General features: G+C 42.3%; 1 protein-coding gene across 1 annotated transcript; it reads left to right on the forward strand.

Moving 5' to 3' along the window:
* Nucleotides 1-470: 470 nt before the first annotated feature.
* Nucleotides 471-25,143, forward strand: rnf220b (ring finger protein 220b). Its single transcript, XM_026345276.1, has 16 exons — nt 471-569; nt 1,820-2,431; nt 17,743-17,869; nt 18,785-18,827; nt 18,939-19,031; nt 19,631-19,673; nt 19,984-20,073; nt 21,366-21,409; nt 21,737-21,824; nt 22,181-22,277; nt 22,477-22,536; nt 22,681-22,748; nt 22,891-22,975; nt 23,900-24,008; nt 24,858-24,932; nt 25,027-25,143. Exons 2-16 carry the CDS (start codon nt 1,840-1,842, stop codon nt 25,096-25,098), a joined length of 1,686 nt encoding a protein of 561 aa, XP_026201061.1. The 5' UTR covers nt 471-569; nt 1,820-1,839; the 3' UTR covers nt 25,099-25,143.
* Nucleotides 25,144-25,491: the final 348 nt, after the last annotated feature.

Genomic DNA, 25,491 nt, shown 5'->3' on the forward strand with positions numbered 1-25,491 from the left:
TTTCCACTTACATGAACCAGCACCTACACACCACAAACTTTTCTGTTTTCCTTTTTCCTTTCGACCGAATTTCACTGCAACACATCTTTAAACAGGGCAAGAAACTCAATGTGTCCATCGCCGGCAGTAGGAGGAGGGTGTGCAAGGGGGGAGAGGGGGGAAGAGGCTACAGAGAAAGAGGGCAGGGAAACAGGGAGAGAGGGGGGAATTGTCACACGGAGCGCATGAAGGAGAGACCAACAGAGGCAGATCGACCCGCAGCCAGTCCACTCACTGATGCCCCTGATCCTGCCCAGAAACGCAGCAGACTGCGTCTCTCTGAACCAGGCTCGTCTCAGTTTTTAAACTCAACTCTTAAACAGTCGCAACATCTGGAGGAGGACTGGGGAAAAAAAAAAAAAAAGGCGAACCTGCGCTCAGCTGCACATTGTTTCTCCCCCCTTCTTTTTTCTCCTCTCCTGCGCCACCAGGAGAAAGTGCCGCGTCCTTGAAATTAGAAGTTGAAAGAGAGTGAGAGTGAGAGAGCTGGTTGACGGCGAAATAAATCCTGCTTTGACTACTTCATCACGGTAAGTACCGACCGACGCTGCGTGATTACAGCTTCATTGGTTTTAATTGGCTTAATTGGTTGTTTGATTGCCATGTGTTCTGTCGGGTGTGAGGCTTTGTGGCACTTTATTATTTATTTTTCTTTTCTGAAGTGGAGGAACTTTTACGCATCTGCTGGAAAACACGGAGACAAATGAAAACGCATGCAAAATAAATACAATTGTGTTTTGGAGACTTTTAAATGTCGTCGTTGTTTTGACGTTTCATTTAAAAAAAAAAAAAAACGTTTCTGTTTCACTTTGACCAATAATAATTAGTTTTTAAGTTAAAGTGAATCTGTTGCTGTTGCGCTAAACTTTCATTATTTTCATCGGATTATCTCAAGAACAGATGTTTCAGTTCCTTAAATAGAAAAAAAAAGCAAAAACCAAAATCGCTGATGTAAGTTTAGAGAGTTAAATCAGTGGCATTTCAAATTTCAAGGTTTTATTTGCACGATTAATGGTAAAGTTTTACTTTAGTTTCTTCATTTTCACTTTAGAAAAATAAAATCATGAAGCCGTTTTTCTCGACTGAAACACAAGATTGCAAGTTTTTAGCTGATTATTTTAAAGGAAAAATAAAAAATCACACACATAACTTATTAAATGTAGTTAATTATTTTGTCTATTTTGCAAACAAAAAAGAAGAGAGATGTTAAAAACCTTTAGCCCAGACGCACATGTTTATACTTAAAGATATTTTATATGCATGGTTTACACTTGATCGACTGAGTCAGAGAATTCATTCTTTACATAGGAAAAAAAAAGAAACATTTTCCCGAGTGCATTTGGAAGATTTTTCCCAAATCTAATCACTTATACCTCACCATTAAACGTCCTTTTGCAGGTTGTTTTATGAGCGATTTATTCCATCATAATTATTTACAGGCACAGAAGGCCTCTTCCAGCCCTAACTACAATTACACCAAAGCTGTAATTGTAAAAACGCCTTGAGGTGAAACTGGGTGTGTTTCAAAAATGGAGAGATACAGAATGTGGCTTCAAGATCATTTTTATGTGACATAACAACATATATGTATATTTATTCCTTTATAAGACAGCTTAAATTAATTATTATAATTCACTAATGGTATAAGTAAAATGTAGTAGTTACTTTTTGTTTGTCATTTAAAATAAAACTCCTTCTCAAACCACTTTCTTTTTCTGTCCAGTTGTAGCTCCTCCTCAACTCTCTCCTTTTACTCTGTGTGTCCTCTCCCTCTCCTCAGGACCATTACCAGGGAGGTGAATGGACCTCCACCGCCCCTTCAAGATGGACAGCCCCTCCTATCTGCCAGCTCCACTGGCCTCTCCCGCCCTGATGGTCCTTGCCTCCACCGCTGAGGCTGGCCGAGATGCTTCTGTGCCCTGCCAGGCACCCAGGCCCTTTGGTGTTCCTGCCTCTGTGGAGAAGGACCTCCATCTCCCCTTCCCCTCTGCCTCCTACACCTTCGCCTCCATGTATCAGCGTCAGGGTCCCATGTCAGGCACCTTTCCCTCCCGTGACTTCCCAGCTTCCCTGCTCCACCTGCACCCTCAGTTCAACCCACCAAACCTGGACTGCTCCACCTTGGGCATGCTCAACCACAGCGGGGTGGGTGCCTTTCGGCCTTTTTCCTCCCCACAAGAGGAGAGGGAGTCAGGGGGTTACCAGTCAGCGTTCACCCCTGCCAAGAGGCTGAAAAGCTGCTTCCCGGAGGTGGAGGGGAAGGAGTACGACTTTAGCTCCCTGGGAGGCGCCCGCAAAGCTGGGGACGACTCAGGGAGGAAGCTGTTCTCCATGTCTGGTTTGCTGTCTGATGGAGAAGCTTCATCGAGCCCAGAGGAGCGCAAAGATCACAGTGAGTACTCACTCAACTCACAGAAACAAAGAACTGACGCAGGTTTTGGTACTGAAACATGCACGGGTTTCCCCACTCACATCTGAATCTTACATGGAGTGACTCTTCCCATATCTTTAAAACATGCAGTGAAATATGCGCGAGTTTAATTGGCACATCAAAGACCTTATTCCCACTGACATGACACGGCAGATGAGATTTACATATCCTCTACAGCAGCTTCCACTAAACATGACAAATTGAAAGGAGCCTTTGTGAGCAAAAACGCATCTGAAAATATTTTCCCTTTTGCTCTCTCGTCTTTATCTTCTGGTTGGGCAAAGTGTTTACAGCGACTGGCTGTGACTGACTTTGACACAAATAAATTGACTAGTGTCACTTATTCAGCTTAGTGATCATTAGCCACATTTGACCATTAGGCCTATGGAAGTCAGACTTTTCTTGGCGGCTGAGGAACACAAATACATGGGTGCGTATGGAGGGTTGACATAGGAGAAGTGAGAGTTGGAACGAATGACACCCTGTCAGAGATAACGAGGTGGCAGAGATAGAGAGGAAAGGATGGAGGAGGATAGAGAAAAAGAGAGAGGGAGAGAGATGCGGCGATGCGCCTCAGCCTGTGCTTCCCAACGACAACCCTCAGCTCAATATGGCCGCCCACACCAGCCGTCTGATTTGTTGACAAATGAGTGGGAGAGGTGTCAGTCAGAGCACCACGGAGGGAGAGACGCTCCTCATTACTCCTGGGGATAATTGCCCAACAACGCGGGGGTACAACACTCGCCTCAGAGGGAGAGAGGGTGGGAGAGAGGGAGCCGGAGTCAGGGAGGCTATGCTAGGCATGATGGGAAATCAAACCTCCTCAGTGGCGGTCGCCAAGGGGAGCGCCTGACAGATGAAAGGGACCAGAGAAAGACAGAGAAAGAGGAGAGAGAGCACCCAAAGGCTCGACAGATCAGAGGGGGACACCATCGAAAATAATGACAATGAGAAGGGGGGGGCAGAGATGGAGAGGGGCGAAGGCAGGAGGGGGAGACGCCGATACACGCTCTCATACATATCACCTAAAGGAAACTTTCATCCCACACATAAAGGGCGGGAGCAGGGCTGAGTTGTCTTAAGAAAAGTTTGGATTGTGTGCCGTGTGTGCCTCTCTATGCATATGTGTGTGTCTTTGTTGAAACTTGCTGATTTTGTCGCTGGTTGGTGGCTGAGTGACAGGACCAGGGAGGCGGAGTGGCAGGAAGGAATCTCAATATGGAATTTTAATAACGATGGGAAAAGAAGAGATGCCAGCCAGCACGCTGGTGTGAGAGGTGTGTCTGTCTGACAATGTTTGCTCTGTGCAATCGTGCATGCGTTCTCCCCTCACCTCCTGATTTTGGGAATCTCATTTGGGGAATGTTGACAAGGACAAAAGATGGGGTGGAACAGAACATGGGGTGCATCTCGCCTCCGAAATACATTTTGGGAAAAAAAAAAAATGGATTCATGCACATTGGAAGCTGCTTTTCCAGCTTTATCCAATTAGATTGGAGCTCAGGCGAACTAAGAGCTTTAATGCAATTGAGCGCCCAGCAGTTTTCTAAGTCTGACATACACTTGTTCCTCTTGACTGGGCAACAGACAGTCACTTCAGGACCTAAAGTCTTAAGTGTTAAGCTGAAATCTTCTTGCGGTATGAGAGTGTCTACTGCTCACGTATTACAGCTGCAACGGCAATGCAGATTCTTACTGAACTACAAACTGGACCATCCAATCTTTCTTAATACTTTTCTAAAGTTTTCTTATTACTTACTTGACCGTGTGTGTTCATTTAGCAATTTTCTGATTTCTGTCATTCCGTGTTAGTGTGAGGGACTTGCTGTCCTCATCCAGGACATGTATGATATTATTATTTTTTGATATTGCCCTTAAGCAAGACATTAGCCTCAGAACTTGGTGTGTAGGAATTTAAGCTTACCTACAATACACACTGTCATAGAGTGTATTATTGTCTGAGATTGCCCAACATAAGGATTGTGCATTTCTCAGTGCAGGTGACCAAGTGGTTTCTCTCACAGCATCTTGTCAGTCAGAACAAGCAGATATTCCACCTCTTCCTATGATGCCTGTGGTATCGTTGCCAGTGACGTCTCCTGTCCGTCTTGTCTCTCTTCTGTTGGTTTTTCTTCCCATACATGTCCCTGTTTTATCAGGGAAGCTCTGAGATGCACGGTGTGCTCTGACAGCTGTTCAAACAGCCACGCTTGCTTTCAAAGGGCAGATGTCTTCACTGGAGCGAGTCATGCTTATTTTCCTCAAGGAGATGCTTTCCGCCACAGGCCTGAGCTGGAATTAAAATGGCCTCTTACCAGAAGCATGAGTTGGGAAACCTGAGGAGACACTGACGGTGTCTGACTGAGTGGTGTTTGAACGTGTGTGTCTGCATCTTACTGCGGTGGCAAAACCGAGTGAGAGCTGTGATAACAGGAGCCAGATGTTTAACGCTGTCACACTTACTATACTTTGAACTTCTGGAAATGGCAAAAACTGATTAGTGAGACACGCCAAAAATTTACTGTAAAGGAAATGATCTCATGTCGGCCAGATTTTCAGTTTGGAAACCTCGCACATACTAGTCTCCCTGCCTTTGTCACAACTTGGTGTGTCAAGACCTTTAAGAGTCCTGTACTGAACATCAACATTCATCTGGCCTATGTGGTGACGTGAAACATGAAAACTTAAACAGACTGACTACAGGTATTTAACAGGGACAAAACTTTTTTGCAACAAAATCTGTCCAACTCTTCTCTTTCTGCGATGAGTAACCTCCGAGCGGTTCACCAAATCAAAATCGAAAAAAAAAAAAAAAATCCTACAGGAAGTCAGTATAGGGGAAACATTTGAGCGTAACACACTCTGAGCATTCTCCACCAGATGCGCTCAGTGTGTAAGTGTCCTCTATGGTTGGTTATTCGTGGGCTGTTGGCAGACTGGTTCGGCGCCCGAACAGAATCAGTATTACAAAGACCCACCTAAGATTTGACATGGATTGTGTCTGTGGTGAAGTTTGATGGATTTGATCCACACACAGTTTATACACAGTTTGTGTATGTTAGTGGTTGTATCCCTGCATCTACATGTTTAGATGGACGTGACTTAGATTTATTATTACTGCTGTCAGGCAAACTCAGTCATTAAGGTTACACAGCCACTAGTAATAAATGTGTGTGTGCATTTTGGAAACACTACTTTGTATGGAATAAATGACAATTCTGCCTCTCTCTCTCTCTCTCACACACACACACACACACACACACACACACACACACACACACACACACACACAAGGCCATATACGTAGCTGTGTGTGATTTGATAACAGGGAGGGTGTTTTCTGTGTAGCAGTTGTTGAGGGTTGCTTGTATTGACTGAAGCTTCCTGTTGAAAGACAGTGTTTACAACCTCCTGGCAGACCACAGGAGATCAATAGCATCCACTCGATGCTCATGCATACACATATAGTATCTGCTGCTCGCTATTATTCCCAGGGAGTATACAGCTTATCAGGTAGACTTGCATGTGTAGTCTATGGATCAACAGTCACACTTAACATATGGTTTTGTCTACGTTTTTTTTTAATGTTTCTTATTTTTGATTTAGTGCTTTTGTGGTCTGTAACAATCAAACCTCAGGATGAACTACAGTAATGTAGCAATAAAGAGGTAGAAAATGAGCAGCACTACAGGGAAATGTTGTCAGGTAGTAGTAAAAAAAGAAATAAAAATAAAAAATCTGAAGTAAATATGTTTTGAAACTGCATACAGAGAAACTTTTTCATGACACACTTAAAACACTACATATATTACACCAGTTCAGTTGAGTGGCTAATATTGGATTTATTTATCTTTAAGGCAAACAAGCACCAAACAATTCCTAAATTTCTCCCACACCTGATGTGAAGTACTAAAAAATAGTGAAGTGACGATCGGCGTATACAACTCTGCAAACACTCACTGCAGCCATAGTGTTTAATCTGTTTTTAAATCTGCATCGTCCCAAATGGAGTGATATCTGCAACCAGCTCTCTGCTGGTCTTGTTCTTGATTTCAGGGAAGACGCATTACAATATTAATGGTGGTTGTGTTTGATGTGAGAGCATGCCGCGGTTGACTGTTTCCCCTCCTGTTGTGATGGTAGTTTGTTCTCCTAATGTTCTCCCAAGTAAAAGGGGCTTTCATCCTGGCAGGAGGGGAAACTCTTCTTGGCTTTTTATCTCCTCCCTTCATTTATAAGCACTGGAAAAAAAGGAAAAAAGGGTTTTTCCCATGTACTTAGATTTTGTCTTTGTGTTCTTACATGAATTTATGCATTCGTGAATGCATCAGGAGTGCAGTACGTGTGTACGTGTGTACGTGTTACAACTTCCATGTAGGCATCTGTAGAGGTTTCAGAGTGTCAGGCAGTGGACCACACGGCTTGTTGGAGACAGACAGGATCTCTATATGTCTGGCAGTAGGCTTTTACAGTAGCAGGGGGAAATCTGTGTGTGTGTGTGCTTGTGCGTGGGGGTCTTTTTGTGGTGACCATCAGCACCTGTTAGACAGTCAACAGACTGTTCTGCAGAAACATGAGTCATGAGTCACTTCTTGTACTTGCTGCATCGGCCTCCATCTCCTGCTATGACTGGCCCACACAAACTGTGTTGCTTCTGTGAAGATAGCGAGGCTCGGGTAGACAGAAACACACAAGGAAAGAAAGACAGAGCAAGAAAGAGAGAAGGTCATAATGAGTGCACGGCCCAGGGGTTGTTAAAACAACAGTCTTGTTTTAACAGAGGCCATCTTTCCTTTTTCCCCTCTCCTCATTTTTCTCTCTTTCTTCTTCTCTCTCTGCGCACCTGATCGACCTGCATCATGGCTGCCTCTGATCTCACATCAAAGACCCAGTCTCTGTGTGTGTGTCTGGAAAAAGCTTAGTACTTGCATGTTCGTAGGAATTGGCATGTGACACACACACACACACATACACACACACACACACACACACACACACACACACACACACACACACACACACACACAAACTCACATCCTCTGTCTTGTCCCCGGAGCCTAACAAATCAGTCAGGCAGATAGAGAGGGCAAGAAGGCCAAATGCAGGGGTTAAACACATGCTGCTGAGGAGCAGAGCATCGAGGAGAGACAGCTAGACCACACCAATCTTGCATGCGTCAATGGCAGCGGGGAACTCACACACATACAATATATAATACACAGCGTGTGTGTGTGTGTGTGTGTGTGTGTGTGTATTTAGTGTATGTGTGCCTGTCTAGTGTCACACACAGACCTCATTACAGCATGTCACTTATGCTTGTTGCAAGTCTCCCAGCTGTGCAGGAGCTTGACAAAAGCCGATACGTTAAAGACACGCCAAGCATGATAGCTTTACCTCCCACATGCCCGCCATCAGTCAGTGACTTTATAAGCAGGATTTTCAGCCACTGTGGATCACATCTGCAAATAAAAATAAATAAATATATACTGTATATATACATATGAATGTATAGAAAGAGAGATAAAAACTAATAAAAACTATTATAATATATAACAGATAACTATTATATGATTAGAAGAAAGAACATTTTCAAGAGTGACTTGCATAGATACTGATTCTAGATAATATATAAAGATCTGAGGCCATTTATGAATAATTGTGCATTATCACTGACCTGTGTAGAAGAGTAAAATCTCTTAAAATCAGTGCATTGCATTTAGCTTTAGTTCAGTTGGTCATTTAGTTCATTGCACAGAATGAAACAGTCAACACAACAGATACTAAATACAGTGTATTGTAGGAAAAAAGACCCCACTCTAAGGACATTAGATACTGATCCAGTCCCCTTAGCATTGGTATAAGATGCACAGGTCTGTTAATTGACTGTGTGCTATAACAAGAAGAGAAGGTCCTGTGTTAAGGTTATATTTTAACTTAACCTGACCCTGTTTTTTTGTGCCTAACCCTAACTCAGGGTGCATAAAGTCAATCAAACCACAACGTTTTCACCTGTAACTCATCATTTTGATTTTTGTCATGACGAGAGGTCCTACATCACTCCCATGGCAACAAGAAGGGACACATCCAGTGTGTCAATTAGTGATGTTAAAGGGTATTTTTAGTGTCAGTAAGTAGGAACCATCATCCCACGCTGTATGTGGAGAAGACAGGATGTGATTTTGAATACAGCCTAACCATGCTATATTAACATGTGCACGTGACAGTTTAAACATATTAAGGCAAAGTACAAATTACTTATACATGCACCCTAAAGACTCTCTGATTGATTTAGTCACTTTCAGTGCTGCCTAGCCATTTGCCAAACTCCCACTGGTTCCAGTGCACGCAGCCAGAAAGGTCAAAGTTTGCCAGGACTGACCCCTCACCCTGCTGTGTAGGGGTGTAAACACTCCCCCACTTCTCCTCAGAGAATAGCGTAGAGTTGGGGCCATAAATCACAGGCCTGATAATTGGTAGGAAAACAGCAGTCCAGTAGTATATAACCTTTTATGTGTCGTCTCAACTCTTTATTATGGTGCTAATGAGTGGCCGTGGATCAGGGTTAGAGCAAAGAGGGTGGAAGGGGGGTTCACCTCAGTAAAATATGGGATACTGGCTCCTTACACACACACACACACACACACACACACACATCAGTAGGGCAGACATACACACATAAATACATAAACACAAGAACTCAATGTGTGCTTACCACAGACACACACACACTAGAGGGCAGGCAGATGCTCAACTACACACAGGAAGAGTCTCGCACTGAAGAATATGCGCGTATGCAAAGATTCCAACACAGACATGCATATGCAGTCACACGGGCAAACACACACACACACACACACACACACACACACACACACACACACAGAGTGGCTGGCAGGCTCAGCAGTGTCCATTACAGGCTGCTATTAGTATGGAGATTGTGCTAATTGTCCCCATAGACCACACAGGCAGTGCTCGGCAGGCCCGCTGTGAGGCTGAGTAAGAGCAGGGACTCTGCTTTACACATCCTATTGTCTCGGCCGTGACCCTATTAGTGCAATTACAAATCAATCACTGAATGATCATGGGATACATGCTGTGGATTGTTTCGATGCAAATGACACCATTATAGTACATCAAGTGGCTGTGCTGTAGCTGTGCTTCACAACAAAAGTCATAAAGCTGCTTCACCTCATATAAAAATGTAGAATGTAATAATCCAAGTTGAACATTTTGAACTTGTTTCTACCACGGTTTTTGCCTTTTTTGAGAAAAAATCTTTCCTAACTTTCCACTGAAACGGCTGTAAAATATGTCAGTTTTTAGCTGGAAACAAAAATAACTTAATATGTCATTTGCTTGCGTTAACAAAATTTTTATTTTATTTGTTTAGTCAAATGAATGACACAAGTGTTTCTATTACATTCAAAAGTAAACGTGAGACCTATACGCTGTACTACTTCTTCAAAATATTAAATAATCCTGTCAGTGCTCTGCTTTTGACTAAAATGATATCACTTTTGATATAAATAAAATTGTATTGCTGATTCTAACACTTCTATGCACATTTATAAATATGTTATGTCCATTTATTATTTAGATTCAATCATAATGTGGGTTTTAGAGGAAACTTGCTATAACGTGTGTTACAGTTTTTAACTTCTAATTCATTTTTTATTCTAATAGCAGTTTGAAATAACTGAAGATATGTAAGTAGACTCCTGGACTCCTTTGCGCTGGGTGGGCTGTTTCAGTGTCCTGCAGACTGGAGATGGTCCAGTCTCATTAGCAGTGGCTAAAAGCTCCTGATCAGTCAAGTAGAGCAGATTGAACCGTGAGCAGTTCCTGTGTGACCCCACTGAGCGAGAACACAGGGCTGAAGATCTATACCCGCTGGCGCTGCCACAGGCCTCTTTGTTCTCCTGTGTTTGCTGACAGGGGGGATCGGAGGGGCGTATCGATGGTGTCTCACACTGCGCTGCACTCACCAGGACTACACAGTGGTGTGTGTAAATGATATATGTCAGCACATACACACACTCTAGAGTCCATTTATATACACACATATAAACGATGAAACTCCTTTTTTAAGACTTTATGTTTAGGAGTGTCGCGTCACTGGGAGGTGCTGGGATACCAGAGACAGCACACAGGGATGCTCTGGCCTTTAGTCTCAAAAGAAAACAACAACAGCTACAAAAGCATTATTTACTACTCACCTTTACAGTTTAATGCTTAAACCACAGTAATTCAGCAATTATACATCACACTTACAAATCAGACATTTAATTACAGTATTATACTAAGAGCAGTTTAGCAAGTGGAGGTGACACAAACAACCAATGAAGTTTTTGTTGAAGAATGTCGTTAGTAGTTCTAATGTGTGAAGTGTGATATTCTTGAAGGATTTGAGATTGAATTGCACCAGTATATTTCCAAATTATATTTAGCTGTCATCTCTTTGGGATGATCACACTCTGGATCACTTTTAGTGATCTAAAATGTCTTTTTTATTATTCTAAAATGAACAAAGATCAGCTAAAAACAATCAATATTTGTATTATAGCTTCTCGTTGTTAAAAAAAACATTCCTCTAAGATTTCTTCCCTTTCCAATATCCTATATACAAGGAATTAAGTAATCCTGTTGCCCTTTGTGTGTAAGTTACTGAAGATAAGTTGCTCAATCATCTGTATCATTCCACCATTTGGCGATAAAACCATCATCATTTGCTGTAATTGTCTGCTCATCCAGGCAGACACAATAACATCCTTTAGGAAGTGTGACTAACCCAAACACAGGTGTATCACACAGCACCAGGTGCTTGTGGTCCTCTTGTATCAGCAGCACTCAACACAGTATTTCTGACAGTATCAGATGTTATCTGAAGGAGAAGTGGGAAGGAGAGATTGCTTATCTTTAATGATGCCCATAGGTGAGGCTGAAAGGAGGTACGCTGCGGGGCGGTGTAAGAAGATTTCAACAAGTTTTGACTTGTCAAGTCCTGCTGACATGCACTGAGATCACAATTCAATATGGGTCTTTTCTGGTCACAAACATGTTTTATTAGCTGAGAGAAAATACACTGTTTGAAGTGCACAAGCGCATTGCCAGCTCTCAGTCTTCATATGGAGTGTGACTAAGGTCTCCACTGCTCACCTGCGCTGCACAAAGTATGTGGGACAGGTGTGAAAAGGGAAAACAGCTGGGTATCTGTAATTCACTAGTGCAGGACTGGGTGCAGGCGTTTGTGTCCCATGTATTTGATGTATTAAAGCTCTGTTTCATACTGCAAGCCAAACCCATAAGAACATATACTGTATAGTGAAGATTTTCCAGAGTTCCCCAGATTCACTGTGACAGGGCACGTGTTAAAAAACTTTAACTGTTCTCTTTTTTTACCTTAAACCCTTCACCACATTCTGGCAACCTCTTCTAAATGTGCCATTGCACCTGACAGCAGTAATAAGAACATAATAAATACTCAATCTTTGCTAGCTGAACATTATCTGCTCATGAATGTATCCGCTCATTTTGCTTTTATTGAGTCGTGCTATTTTAAATGTACCTTAACTGTGGTGTAATGTGTTTTTAGAAGCAAGATACGGGGCTATGGTGAGTGTGTCTAAAGTGCTGAAGGTGTCAGAGTTGGCACAGCCATGAATTATTCGTTCCTTTAAGTTCAGCTGTTCGTTTTTTTTAATCTCCCAGGCAGGTTAGGGTTTTTCCGTGTTGACAGGAGACTTACAGACGGTACTATTGTTGTTTCAGTACAACTGTTGAAGCATGGTTTAATTAAACTCTTCAGGATATTTTACAAACAATGACACAGTTTCTGTCCAGGACTGCTCAGAAAAGTCTTGCATTTCATGTAAGCAACAGAGCGATCCTCTCGTTTTCTCATTAAACACTAATTGAAAGAAAGAGTGAGAGAGGAAAAAATAAATTGAGGGAGAAGTGATGAGGACACAATGAAATAATAAGAGAGAGAGTGAGGCAGAGAGAGACACAGAGAGACAGAGCATTAATGTGTAATAATCAGTGGCCCCAGTAATAGTGATCTGTATTTTTGGAACCAGTCTAATTACACCCTAATGAGGGCTTGTGATCTGTCTGTTAGCTTCTTGACTTTCTGTCTCGTATTTATACATGCACACAAACACAGATACACACAAATGCCGATACTCTCTGCAGTTGAGATGACCATGACAAATTAATTTTGATTAAAATTTTTTGGATTTGAACACACATACACACCCAAACAAGATAAAACATGTAGCACGATATCTCACTGGTATATGAAATATAAATTCCTCACAGCAGATTCACATGTTATCTTGAGTTCCTTACTTGTAGAGAGAAGCATCTGATGGCTAACTATATCCAAACAAAACTTTATAATGCCTAAATGAAATAAAAATGTATACAAACTTCTCACATTCTTCGTAACCTTCTTGATGTTAAGCTATATATGGCATCTGATTGCCTCAAGTGTGTTGAGACAGGTCCGAGTTCTGACAATGGGACAATGTTGGATCTCTGTATAGTTCGGTCTAGTTGATGGCATCAGAATGAGTGACAGGCCACCGGTGAACAGCCGTATCTCTGTCTGCTGTCAGCGGCTTCTTGATCCAACATGACTGCTCTGACTGTGACAGACAGCAGTCAGCAAACGAATGTCAGAGCCTGTGTTTGACATTTTGATGCCCCATAATGTGAGCTCGATTACATTTCAAATTTTGTACCAAGAATCCTAAATACTAGGGTCTATTGCTTATCTTAAAAGTATTTCTTCTAAGCCTATTTTCCTGAAACCCGTCATCGGCATATAACATGTCTTCGCTGTTTGCTCAACATTTATTTTTACCTGTGATTTTCATGTCACACCATGTCATATTAACTGAAGTACTTATTAAAGCACTTTACAGTACAGATCCCTTTAAATCCCAGCTTGGATGACCCTCAATGATAAAACCTAGTAGATCTGTGAAGACCTATATTCGTACTTATAGTCAGAAAAAATCTAAGAGCTCAATTTAAATTTTAAGTTTTGCCTCCACTAAGATAGGCATAATATTTTACATGCCAGGACAAAACAGATTTGCAGATATTTTCTGTAAGTAGCCTCATATGATCACAAATACCCAAGGGCAGTCGTAACTTTCCCCCTGACTCCCACTCCCTCTGCAATCTGTAACTCACTATCAAAGATCATTGAGCCATGCATCTCAATGAGGGCCAGATTGATTGGTGAGAGTGGAGCGGCGGCAGAGTTCGATCATTGCCCTCAGGTTCTGAGAAGGGAAATATGGTGGCAGAGACACAGTCGCACAGCTACCCAGTCTGCTCTCCATCAACGAGATGATTGGACACTTACATGCTGAGCCACGCCCGCACCTGATGGAACAATTGCAGTGAATAATGGAGAAGATGAGCGAGAGAAAGAGCAAGACGGAGAAGGAGAGAAATTAGGGGTTTGTGCTCTGATTGACCTGTGGTCAGAGAGGTTATGTCCATTGATCTGTAGGGCAGAAGAAAAGGGCTTTGGCCTGAGGTGCTTCAGAATGAGTCTATTTGGGGTTTAGGATTCCTGTCCATTCCCACCAGGAGCTTTTTCATCATCCAACTCCTCAGGACTTACAGCTGCTGTCTGCTGTTGTCCATCTAATGCACAGAGCACTACAGAGGCCAAAGGCCAATCAATGTTCTACAAGAGGTTGATACAGATCTTATTAGTCAATGAATGATCATTAGTGGTCTAACGAGGCATTGATTTGTGAAAGGGCCAAAGGTTGCGGTGGTTTTGGTGAGTGTCTTTAATACATTAAACACAATTGATTGGATAGTGGGAGAGATATTTTTTAAGGATGCTGGAATTACATTGGACAGTGTGTGATTTAAGGTCAAGCCAGGAGAGGAAGTGTGCCTTCGTTGGCCGTTCTGTGTGGTTAGGATTGAACATGGAGCCCAGAAGCACATTTGTTTTTCATGTATTACTTGTGTAGCAATTCTGCAATTAATAAAAAACAGGTATCTAGAGGTACTAAGTCAAAGGCAAGTGGACTTGTTGTTTCAAAGACTGGAGCAGCAGCCTTTGAAAGCTAAGGAAATGACTCTGCTCATAGCAGATGTGTTACTACAGGGCCTATTATGTTGCTCATTAAATACCCAACCTCTCAATAGGCCATTATTTCCCCAATAAAAAAACAAACGGCGGCCTGCATACTTTCCCCTCTCCCCCCTCTGCTTCAGAGGTTAGCTCTACCTCACAGACGGCAAAAACCCCTGACTAATATCCTGCATATGATGCTTTTAAATAGGAAGCAGGCCGCGTGATAGGGTGGGGTACAGGTGTGGCAGGAGCCAATGGCTTTTATAGCCCTCCATCTCCTCTGAAAGTGTGCCAAGGACCTGCCTACACAACCCACTACTGCAGTGTTAGCCGCCAAGCGTTAACTTTACTCCCCCAGCCAATCTCTACATGCCTACTGGTTATATAGAGTCTGTGCTTGTTATGGCTTTATAGAGGGATTTCTGATGTGCTTAGAGAATTGTTTGATGATTGGGATAATGATGCCAGTTGGAGTGAGTTGTCTCAGCACTTTATCGCCAATGAACACAGAAAAACCAGATCCAGCTGACGCAAAACAAGCTCCCCTGGATGCCTGCTTGCATGTCCCCTGCCATTCAAAGCCATCTAGCCCTCTTCATGTCAATCAGAATTATACCACGTCCAGAGGTTTGTCACCAGGGGGACATTCGTCACCATGTCTCCCCTGCAGAACAGCCTTTTCATGCCCCAGCATAATGTCAACGGGTGACATCCAGGCCTGATGTGATGTGGCATTCACTAAAGGTCACGTTAGGCATCTCTGCTCCGTCTACATCAGCAGAACTGGCAGCCGTCATATGGGTGCTGGCATCGACCATTACCCAGGCCCTCAGGGGGACTTGATGCTTTAAGGATTTGTCAGCAGGATGCTGATCTCTGTGTTTCAGTGGCGAGTACTGAACCCAGGACACTTACAGGCCACATCTTGATGCAGAACAACAGAAACTGGATGTGACCATCAATCATCTTTTGTTTCAAAAGATGAACTTTGCTATGGTAAGATCTCATTCTCATATCTCTTTCACTATCTCCTGATAATGGGGAACAGACATATTGGTTACTGTGGCCCAAGGGTGTGTTCTCTTTTAATCCATGTTGAGATAAGACAGAGATGTCTGTGTGTGCTCCTCTTTCTGATTCTTTCCTTTCATCTGCTGTGCAAAACAATATTGATTTCATGTGATGTTATGATGTCCCATGTTAGTCTAAATGCAAAGGCTTCCCAGTTGTGCATGATCATAAAATCATCACTGGGAACGGATAATGAAAAAAGTTTTGTCAGCTTAAAAGATAAAAATGAAAGTGTGCCATTGTGGTCACTTTTTTCCACTGGAATTAGACTTATAGTCTATTCGAATGAGCATCCTCTCAAGTAGGAAGAGATCCAACATTCAAAGTGTCAGACAAAGGATAGACAGTTAGGGGGTCCTGAAAAAGAACAACAGAAAAAGGGAACGATCAGAGATGGAGAGACGGTGAACCATTAGGAGATTGGACAAACTCAGCACAGCCTGGTGAGGGAAAGCCAATCCATCTGAGCCAGTTGCCGTAGTGAGGGAACAGTTAACAAGCCCCACAGGCAGGTTTACAGCCCCCTGTTGTTTGTCTGAGACCCCCCAGGCTGAAGAGGGTCTGAGGCTAACTGATACTGACAGGGTTTATGTGGATGGGGGGTGGAGGGTAGCGGGGGGGATGGAGACATGTAAAAAGGTGGTCATGAACCAACAACTGTCACTTGTGAGAGACTTGCCAAAGCATGTATGCACACACACACACATTAATCCATACGTCCAAACATGCACGATCCCGCACCATTAAATCTGATGTTTGTGTGGACCGTGGGTGAAGGCTGGTGGGGAGGCTGTAGTTAGAGGAGGACGAGGGCTTATCCAAAAAGTGGACCAATAAAACACCTGAAAATCAAATCCCATTGCTCTTATCGTGGCGCCATTCAGAGACGTTATCTGGGCAGGTAATGTGGTTATAAATTCAATTTCAGCCCAGAGATTTCATTGTTTACTGATGCCTGCATGTTCTGGGCGGCAGAGCGCAGAAAGCCCAGGAACGCTCGATGCGTGTCGGGAAAAGTCATTTAGGCTTCCGTGAGGGGATGCAAAAAAGGCAAAAGAGGAAGGGGGGTGGAAACCGGGAGAGCTGTCACTCTCCCAAGGACACCTGACTCCACTTTCTATTTTTTACCCCATGTTTTATTTAGAGGCCATTTTGTCCTATTTGGTTCCTCATTATGGGTGCTCATACCTCAATTGATGTCAGGGGACGGCACCTGCAAACAGACGAGCTTGTCGTGCTGCTCTTCATCTCTAGTGGAGCTCCGGTGTTTGGATAAAAGGGTCCTCAAGGAAGTTCAGTCAACTATGCGGGACAGCGAGGGGTCAGAAACTCTCAGAAGTCCTCAGCTATTTGTAACGGTCTGTATTAGAAAGAGTTAAATTGTGATTGCCGTTGCTGTCATTTGTTTTTACTTGACTGTGCAGTGATGGGAAATTAGGTGCATCTTGCCTACTAGCTCTCTCCCTGTGATTGATGACTTTCAGAAGTAAAGTACCTCATCTACTAGGTAAAATCTTGATATAGTAGAGCTCCTCAGGCTCCCAGCTGGCTGCTTATGGCAGTAATCCATCAGTAGGACCCAATGGGCCGAGCGGCCCTCCTGGGTAATGTTCCTATTGACAGGCCATGATGTCAACGCACTGACAGCAGGGGGCCATAGAAATGTGTGTATGTGTGTAATCTTATTTTACTATCACTCTCACTGTCTGTCAATAATGCAGACAAATCCACTGAGAACAGACACACACACACACACACACGCACACACACACATACAGCGCTACGGAAAGTCAGCGTTTAATAAAAGCAGTGCTGGAAAGTTTTCATGTATTTTCACACTACTGAATACTTCAGTTTATCCCAGAGGCAAATACATACTTGTTATTTCGCTGTTACACTGGATTGCTAAATGTTAAACCCTCAAGGATGTAAGATAATGTATTTAACACAGTTCTAAACGACACTGTCCAGCAACATTGAAACACTGCTTCAACATCAATAGTCCAAGAAAAGAAAGTTGCACAATAATGTAATGTTCAGAGGCCATTTGCTCTGCATTGTAATTGTCTTTGCTCTTAATATTTCTAACCAGGTAAGGTGAAAGGCCTTTATGATGCTCAGGCCCCCATGTGTCCAGTCTGCCAGACCATTCTGCGCCCCGGAGAGCTGCAGGAACACATGGAGCAGGAGTTAGCCAAAGTCGCCCATCTACAAATCAGGTAGCGCACTCTCTTTGTGACCTGATTTCATTCCTGTTAATCCCTTAAATATTTTCTTTTTTATTCCATTGTCTTTAACTTACATCACACCATGTAAGTTTTTATTCACACATGTCCTCGTATCACGTCTTTCTTCATTTTTCCAACCCTTATTATTTTCCTCCTGTTTTACTTCCTCCATTTATCCATTTGTTATTTTCATGCTTTATATTCTGTTCATCGTGCTGTAATAATTAATGATGACAGATTTCGTAGCTACAGGGAGCTCCACTTTACTTTCCCCAAGTGGTATCTCCCATCTCCTCTGTCACCTGCGTGCAGTACAAGCTGCCTCATAGTTCCCTACATATTTCATATTACAGCCTCCGGCCTCGAGGCGACAAATCATAGAGCGGGCGGATAATGTCCTGCTAATGGCTGCTTTGAGACCTACACACATGCACACTCACAGCCTGAAACGTACACACAAGGATCAGAGGTGCACATGTACACAAACACATGCAGACACACATTACCTGCTGCTTAGACCAGAAGAATGATTCCTCCAATAAAGACATTACACTCCAAATCTGCTTAACGACCGCTTCGTGGACAGTAATGGTTTCAAATTGAACTTGGCCCACGGGGACATTTTGAATATGTGTGTGTGTGTGTGTGTGTGAGAGAGAGAGAAAGTGTGAATGTACAGTATCTGTGTGATAGACATAAAGTGAGAAGAAGTAAAATGAGATTATACACAGACTGAGATACAAATTCAGACAAGATAAAAGCAGAGATGACATTTACAGGATAATATTGTGTTTGTGTATTGCACAGGAAGACGGTGTAGTTGATTTGTGTGTCTGTGTGTGTTTGTTGTGTGGCTGTCTGTTTCCATGCCGGTCTAACACATGGGTTTGCCTCTTTTCTCTACAGTGCCACTCCAGTGCAGAATGACCATCTCATGAGGACCCCAAAGGTAAACACAGTTGTGATGTGTCCATGGGTTTCACAACGAAAACAAACATGAATTCTTAGTTCCTCTGACTTCTTTTCTCTCTTTTCTCTCTTGTTTGTTTTTTTGGTCCAGTCTCTCGCTCTTTCTCTGCACATAAAGCATGAAGGAGGTTCTCCCACCTCACCTCCTCGACCGGCTGAGGACACCCACTCTGACCGATACCAGGTGAGGTTTAAAAGTACAGGCTAATATAATTGGAGTTACAGTACAGTATGTGTCCGTTGATAAATGTGCCTTTCTGTACATCTTTTTCTAAAGATGTACCTAAACTCAAAGAGCCAAAAGCAGCACAAACCCTATACAGCAATATGTAATTTGATCTTATGCGTCATGTTCATACTGCAGGAAGTGCATGAGCAACATTTTCAGGTTGTTCCATCACCTTCAAATGTTTGTATTTAAAAGTTTTGATTAGTGCACTATAAGAACACTGGACTAGTAGTTAGCAACATCATAAAAAATGTGTTTTTCCCTGGTGTATTTCCAATGACTCACTGGTTTTATTAGCCTGAGGTACAGCAAAAAGCTGCACTCCATACTTAGCACCTCACTTAACAACAGGTTCAAGTCCAGATTCTTGTTGGATTTAAAGGACTTATTATATTAGTCTATTTTCTTACAGCCTTGATTCAGATAAGGAAAAGTTTGAAACAGAGCAGGGGTCCGCTGTAAATAAAGTCCAAACTATTTACTTACTCTTACACTTTTAAAGCTGCAGAAGTCAAATAGACTTGATTCTGATGTCCTTCGTCTGTGTGTTGCAGACGTTTCTCCGTGTGCGGGCCAACAGACATACGAGGCTAAACGGTACGTTGATGCATGCAGAGTGGACTTGCTGTGTTTCATTGCTGCTGACTCAGTTTGTCATTAACAAGGTTTGCATTTTAAATGGCTTTCAATTTAAAAACTAAGCAGTAGCAGCAGCGTTGTCTTGAAACCTTCTAGTTTCCTTTGTTCACACTGATGCGCCCAGTTGTGTGTTTCATCCCACCCCCCCCCTCCCTCGCCAGTGGTTGAGATATCACCCTTTTTCCCACACCATCTCCACCGGCCTAGCGCCCACACGAGCAGAGGAGCTATTAACCTTTAAACCTTTGACCTCTTGATATGTTAACAGTCGATGACCTCTGCTGGTGCAGGTGCTACGTCAAATCTGCCCCATCACGCCCCCACAGTGCAGGAGCCCACGTAGACTGCACACAAGCTGGTAAGACACTCCAAGGAGCACTTTATTCATCCCCACACTATTTATTTATTTTATTAATTATTAATTATTAAGTCCTGAATTCAAACAGATGAAAGTTTAAATGCAGGCATGTTACAGACAAAATACAATATCAAGCAACTATGTTTTTTTATTATTATTTTTTAAATTGTCACTTTCAGCTTCATGTATGGGCTTTAAAAAAACAAACAAAACATGCTCAAACATTTAACTAAAATTCAACACGTGAAGAATTGTTTTTTATTTGAAAAGCAATGCGATGCTTTATAGATCCGTTGCCAGGTTGTGAAAAATACTTGTGTTGCTTGCTTTTACAAACGTGCAGATGTAATGCAGTAGCTCATTGATAAAAAGCTATTACCACAATCTATCAAGTGATGACCTTAGGGGGAAAGTTTGAAGAAGACAACCAATGGGATTTTTCACTAACTGGCAACCCAAAACGGATCAATACAGCTTTAGTAAATTATTAATAAGCCATTTATTCACTAATGATTATATTAACCCTAATACCACAACAGTAAACTGAGAGTGATAGACATATATAGAAATACAGAGCATGGGTAAAGACGACACTACACACGCTTTACTAGTAACACTACTGCCGCTGCGATTCTCCGGCTCTTAGTTGACTCTTCAAAGTGCGAGTGCTGTCGAGGTCTGTTAGCCTTTATTGGGCCTTATAACAGGACAGCATAATGAGCTTCTAAATACACGTCAGGGAGGAAAAAGAAGAAGAAGAAGAGCGGAGGGGGAGGGTGTAGGGGGTGCTCCTCTGTTGATTAATCAACCTCTCTCCCTGTTTGATGAGCTCGTCCTCATCTATGACCGTCTCTTTAACCCTCATTATGTTTGCTGGGATGGCGGCACTCGGGTCACGGCCACCAGCTCTCTGTGTGTCCCTCGATTGGGGCAGGGGGGGAGATTCACTGTCATCCACTGAGAATTAGAGAGCCCTAAAACTTAATGTCCCCTCATGCAATCTGCAGTGAGTCAGGTCACAGTGGGAGGGGAGGTGCAGTTGGTGTTCTGCAGTGTTAACTTTTATATCAGAGTAGAAAGAGAGGGCAGGACGGGACAAATGTTTCGCCTTCGGTGCTGCATTAACCTACTGTTGTGGTGATTATGAAGCTTCTAGATGTAATTATACCTCTGTGTGTGAACGTAGTTGATTTATGTGAACATGTTAGTCCACGTGTAAGCTGCACAAGTGAAGTCGCTGTGATTTGCATCATTATATTATATTCAAGTGTCTGTCTTCTGTCTGTTCTCAGTTCGGATTGGAAAACTGAAGAGGAGGAAACCAGAGGACGGACACGTATGTGTTGCTTTTTTCTTTCAGTGATATTTATTCCCTTGACATTTCTACTGGGAACCAAAATGAAAAAACAGAACATGTAAAGGGCAGGTTGAGAGAATGACGGTGGTCTGAACCCTCTGACACTGTTGACTGTCTTTGTTCATGTATCATCAGGATCACTGTCAGCTCGGTGTGTATCCATGTGAAAACGCTGCCGGCGTTGGTTCACAGCTATGAAAACATAGCAGCAGATACCTAGCTCGAGGTTGTGAGCGGCATATGGACATACTCATCCAGACAATGACATTGTGTACTTCATGTGCATGTTTTGCGTGTGTGTCCTAGGAGGGCTCAGCGGACATGGTGCCACTGGAAGATGAGTGGAATGAGAGGAGAAGGATACAGATGACGTCCATAGTCGGAGGGTTTAAAGGTAAGCAGAAATCAAGCGTCTATGTGTATGATCTCGTTCAGTGGAGGGCTAATAATGTGACTGAGTGGCAGTTGAAAAACCGCTGAACTTTTCAGTCCAGATTACAGAAGAGCAGGACGCCTTGAAGGGCTTCGTAACAGTAACTGTTCCCTCAACCCGACATGAAAGCTCTGACCTGCAAACTTGTTGCACACTGGCCGACAGAAACAAGGAAAAATATAAACATGTGTTGATCCTTAAATCTGCATTATTGTGACTTTAGAAATAAGAACACAGCTGCTCTGTGTTTGAATGCTCGTCAAGTCCTGTGGCTGTAAAAAACCACCGAAGGTTTCCATATAAAAATGTCTCCCCAGGTGCAATGCTGGTGAGCACAACTTCTAGGGACTGTCGAGACAGCGATGCTGACCTGGACGTGGACGGAGATGATACTCTGGAGTACGGCAGAGCACAGTATCCTTTTACAGTGGACACAGTGAAAGGAGGAAGTTAGATTTATACTGAAGTGATTATTAATCACAGTGTGAGCACCACAGCTCACACAAAAGTTGTGCTATATGTATTTTAATTTTTCATGCAACATTTCTCAGCATTTTACAGCTTAGATAAAAAATGCTCTTGGCCAGTTTGTTTTCCTGAGCTTTGTTCTTAGATACACAGAGACAGATGTTATCCCCTGTTCAGGAGAAAGCTCCAAGGAGACGTTGGTGAAGTATGTATCCCACCTCATGGTTTTCAGATATGAAATAATTAGACCATACATTCCTCATCCTTCATCACACATAACAGATATTTTATTTTTCTAAACCTATTTTTTGTTGTTTAAATGTCTGTTTTTGTCTGTTTATGGCAGCAGCTGCAGCAGCAGCAGTTTATTGCCTGACTCCAGGATAAACCTGGACTTTTCTAAATGGTCAAATGATGGTGAGTTAAGCAAACTCAAATGATTGGGAATTGTATACAAATTTTCTGTTGTTTGCAGTGAATGTTACTGGGAGTTATGTTATTTCTTAGAGCTACTATAGAGCATTTATTTCCATTACGTTTTGTTTGTTCATTCACTCAGGGAGTCCGTCTACCAGCAGTGGAGAGAAAGTGGACAGCAGCATCGCTGGTCTCCCCAAAACCTGCAAAAACACTGAGATAGAAACGTAAGTTTGAACTTTATGGTCACGTAACACTCACATCACTGTATGTAGAAATCCTTAACCCCTATTCCACATTTATGTGTAGGAGTTTAATACAAATATAAATATAAATAATTTGTCTACACTGCAGTTTGTCTTTTTGCTTGAGCACACAGATGTTTGTTTTTGGCACAGTTGCCTGTTGAGTGACTGTTTTAGTTTGTCATCACAAAAAGCTCCTGTTTTGGCAGTGACACAAAATTAAAATCAATAAAGAATCAATAGAAATCAGTCCTTTCACTTTTCATCTCAACCATTTCCTGCTCCGGTGTCACAGGGATGAGTTGAGAATATTGGGTGCAGCGTGTCGTCCCCGAGAAAAGTAGAAGGCAGGAAACTTTAACTGTTGTCAGTCATTTCAGGAGGAGGAACCATCCCTTTCTTTACAATATAGTTTGGCGGTTGTGTGTCTCTGTGTGTTGTAGCAGCTCAGGCTGTCGGCCCCTGCTTCCGCCAGTATGATTTACAAAACTGTATCAATGTGATGAGATCATCAATCAAGGTCATAGCAGGCGACACACGCATGTACACACATTTCATCACACTTAATGCATTGTATCCCGTTTGTCTCCATGTACAGTATGTTTGCACATAGATACTATCCTGTAATTATGTGTGTCTGCGTGTATGTCTACTTTGTGAGGACCCCGACGCCTTACCCCCTCCCCCGCCCACCGCCACACCTCCACCTATGATAAATGAGACAGCGAATGCAGGCAATGTGATTGCTGCTAAATTTCATGCTCAGTGTCCATGTTGGCCAGCGAATAATTTAATCTGTCTTCGATTTATAAATGACTCTCCAGTGTCTGCCTAACTCTTGCACCCTCCCCTCTTCCCTCCTGTTATTGTCTGTGTGTGTGTGTGTGTGTGTGTGTGTGTGTGCAGGCTCTCAGAGGACTCCACGCTGACAACTCTGGATGCACTTAAAGCTCGGATACGCGATTTGGAAAAACAGTTGTCTAAAGGAGACAGATTTAAATGCCTCATCTGCATGGTGAGTACGAAGAGCAAACGAAGCAGACGAAACAGAGATAACAGCGCAGTAATGCTCAAACTCATGATATTCATGTAGGGACCTGTGTTTTGATCAGTAAATAAATATTATTGATTATAGTTTTTCAGTGGAATATAAAGATGATGAAAATTATATTTTGATGTGTTGATAAATTTATCAATACTACACTAAATCTATTTGTTGTCCTGTTTCTGCTTTTTAAAAACAAAACAAAGTGTAATGTCTATTATATTATGAAATTTGTATTATTAGATTTGCCAAATAAATGTTGTTCTTGAGCTTATCTATGATACAAGATCGATGGAGTGTCTTGATGATTAGTGAATTAATCCAAAGGCTGACCTACAGAATTAATCCACAATATCAATTAACCATAATTTATTATTTAATTCACACATTTGTGTGATATTCATGAATTTACTTCTCACTGTTTTATATTGTGCTTTTAGACTGTTGATTCAACAGTTAATTATTAGTTAATAATAATATTTAAAGCTATTTCCCTGGACTCTGAGATTTTTTTTTTAGGGCTAATAATAAACTGATTATTGAAAAAAGATGAATCTATTATTAAAATCATTTTGTACTTTAAACTGACTCATACAGAAAATGATGAAAACTGTACATTTTATTATCTATTATATTAAAATAGCTGAATAAATGAGCAAACACACATATTCTTTTTTAAAGGTGTTTAAAGTAAAGTTTATTTGAAGGCGAATCTCCTGCTGAGAGGCATTGTGGTTTCACATGGACATCTAGTGGCGACTTTCCGTACTGCAGATAAACAAAATCCTCACGTCTTGTGTTTTGTGTTTTTCTCTGCAGGACACTTACACAACCCCACTCGCCTCCATCCAGTGTTGGCATGTTCACTGCGAGGAGTGTTGGCTTCGAACGCTGGTAAAGCCTCCGATTGATTTGGACTAATGTCAACATGAAAATGTAGTAAAATGGCCAGAGCATGTTTGAAAAATGTGAATTCAATTTGTTTTAGGGAGCAAAGAAGTTGTGTCCTCAGTGCAACACCATCACCTCACCTGGAGACCTGAGGCGGGTTTACCTGTGATGCAGCCACACAGAAGGCCAGGAGAGCGGCCTCTTCTGTTTTAGCCAATCAGGGTTGGATTTGTGGGCAGCTGGCCTGTCGTAGACTCCCACCCTCCTCCTCACACCTTCCTATCTCTTTCTTTTTGTTACTGTATTCCTAACATCCACCAACGTCTGACAGTTTGAGTAACAAGCAGGTGTGACCTTTGACCTTTCTTTAGCCCTGTACAATATCCATGTTCCTGCTGCAACATCAGCCAAATCTGAATAAACGTCTAAAACCAGAGCCAATGCACTGAAAAACACATTTTGGGACAATATTTATCAATTTTATAATCTTTTTTGTCTGTTTTATGAGGAAAAAAATAGTTGAATCAAAGCACATGTACATAGTTTGTGTATGTTTGGACTG

This window comes from Anabas testudineus, chromosome 4 (assembly GCF_900324465.2).
Source record: "Anabas testudineus chromosome 4, fAnaTes1.2, whole genome shotgun sequence".
Classification (NCBI taxonomy): Eukaryota; Metazoa; Chordata; class Actinopteri; order Anabantiformes; family Anabantidae; genus Anabas; species Anabas testudineus.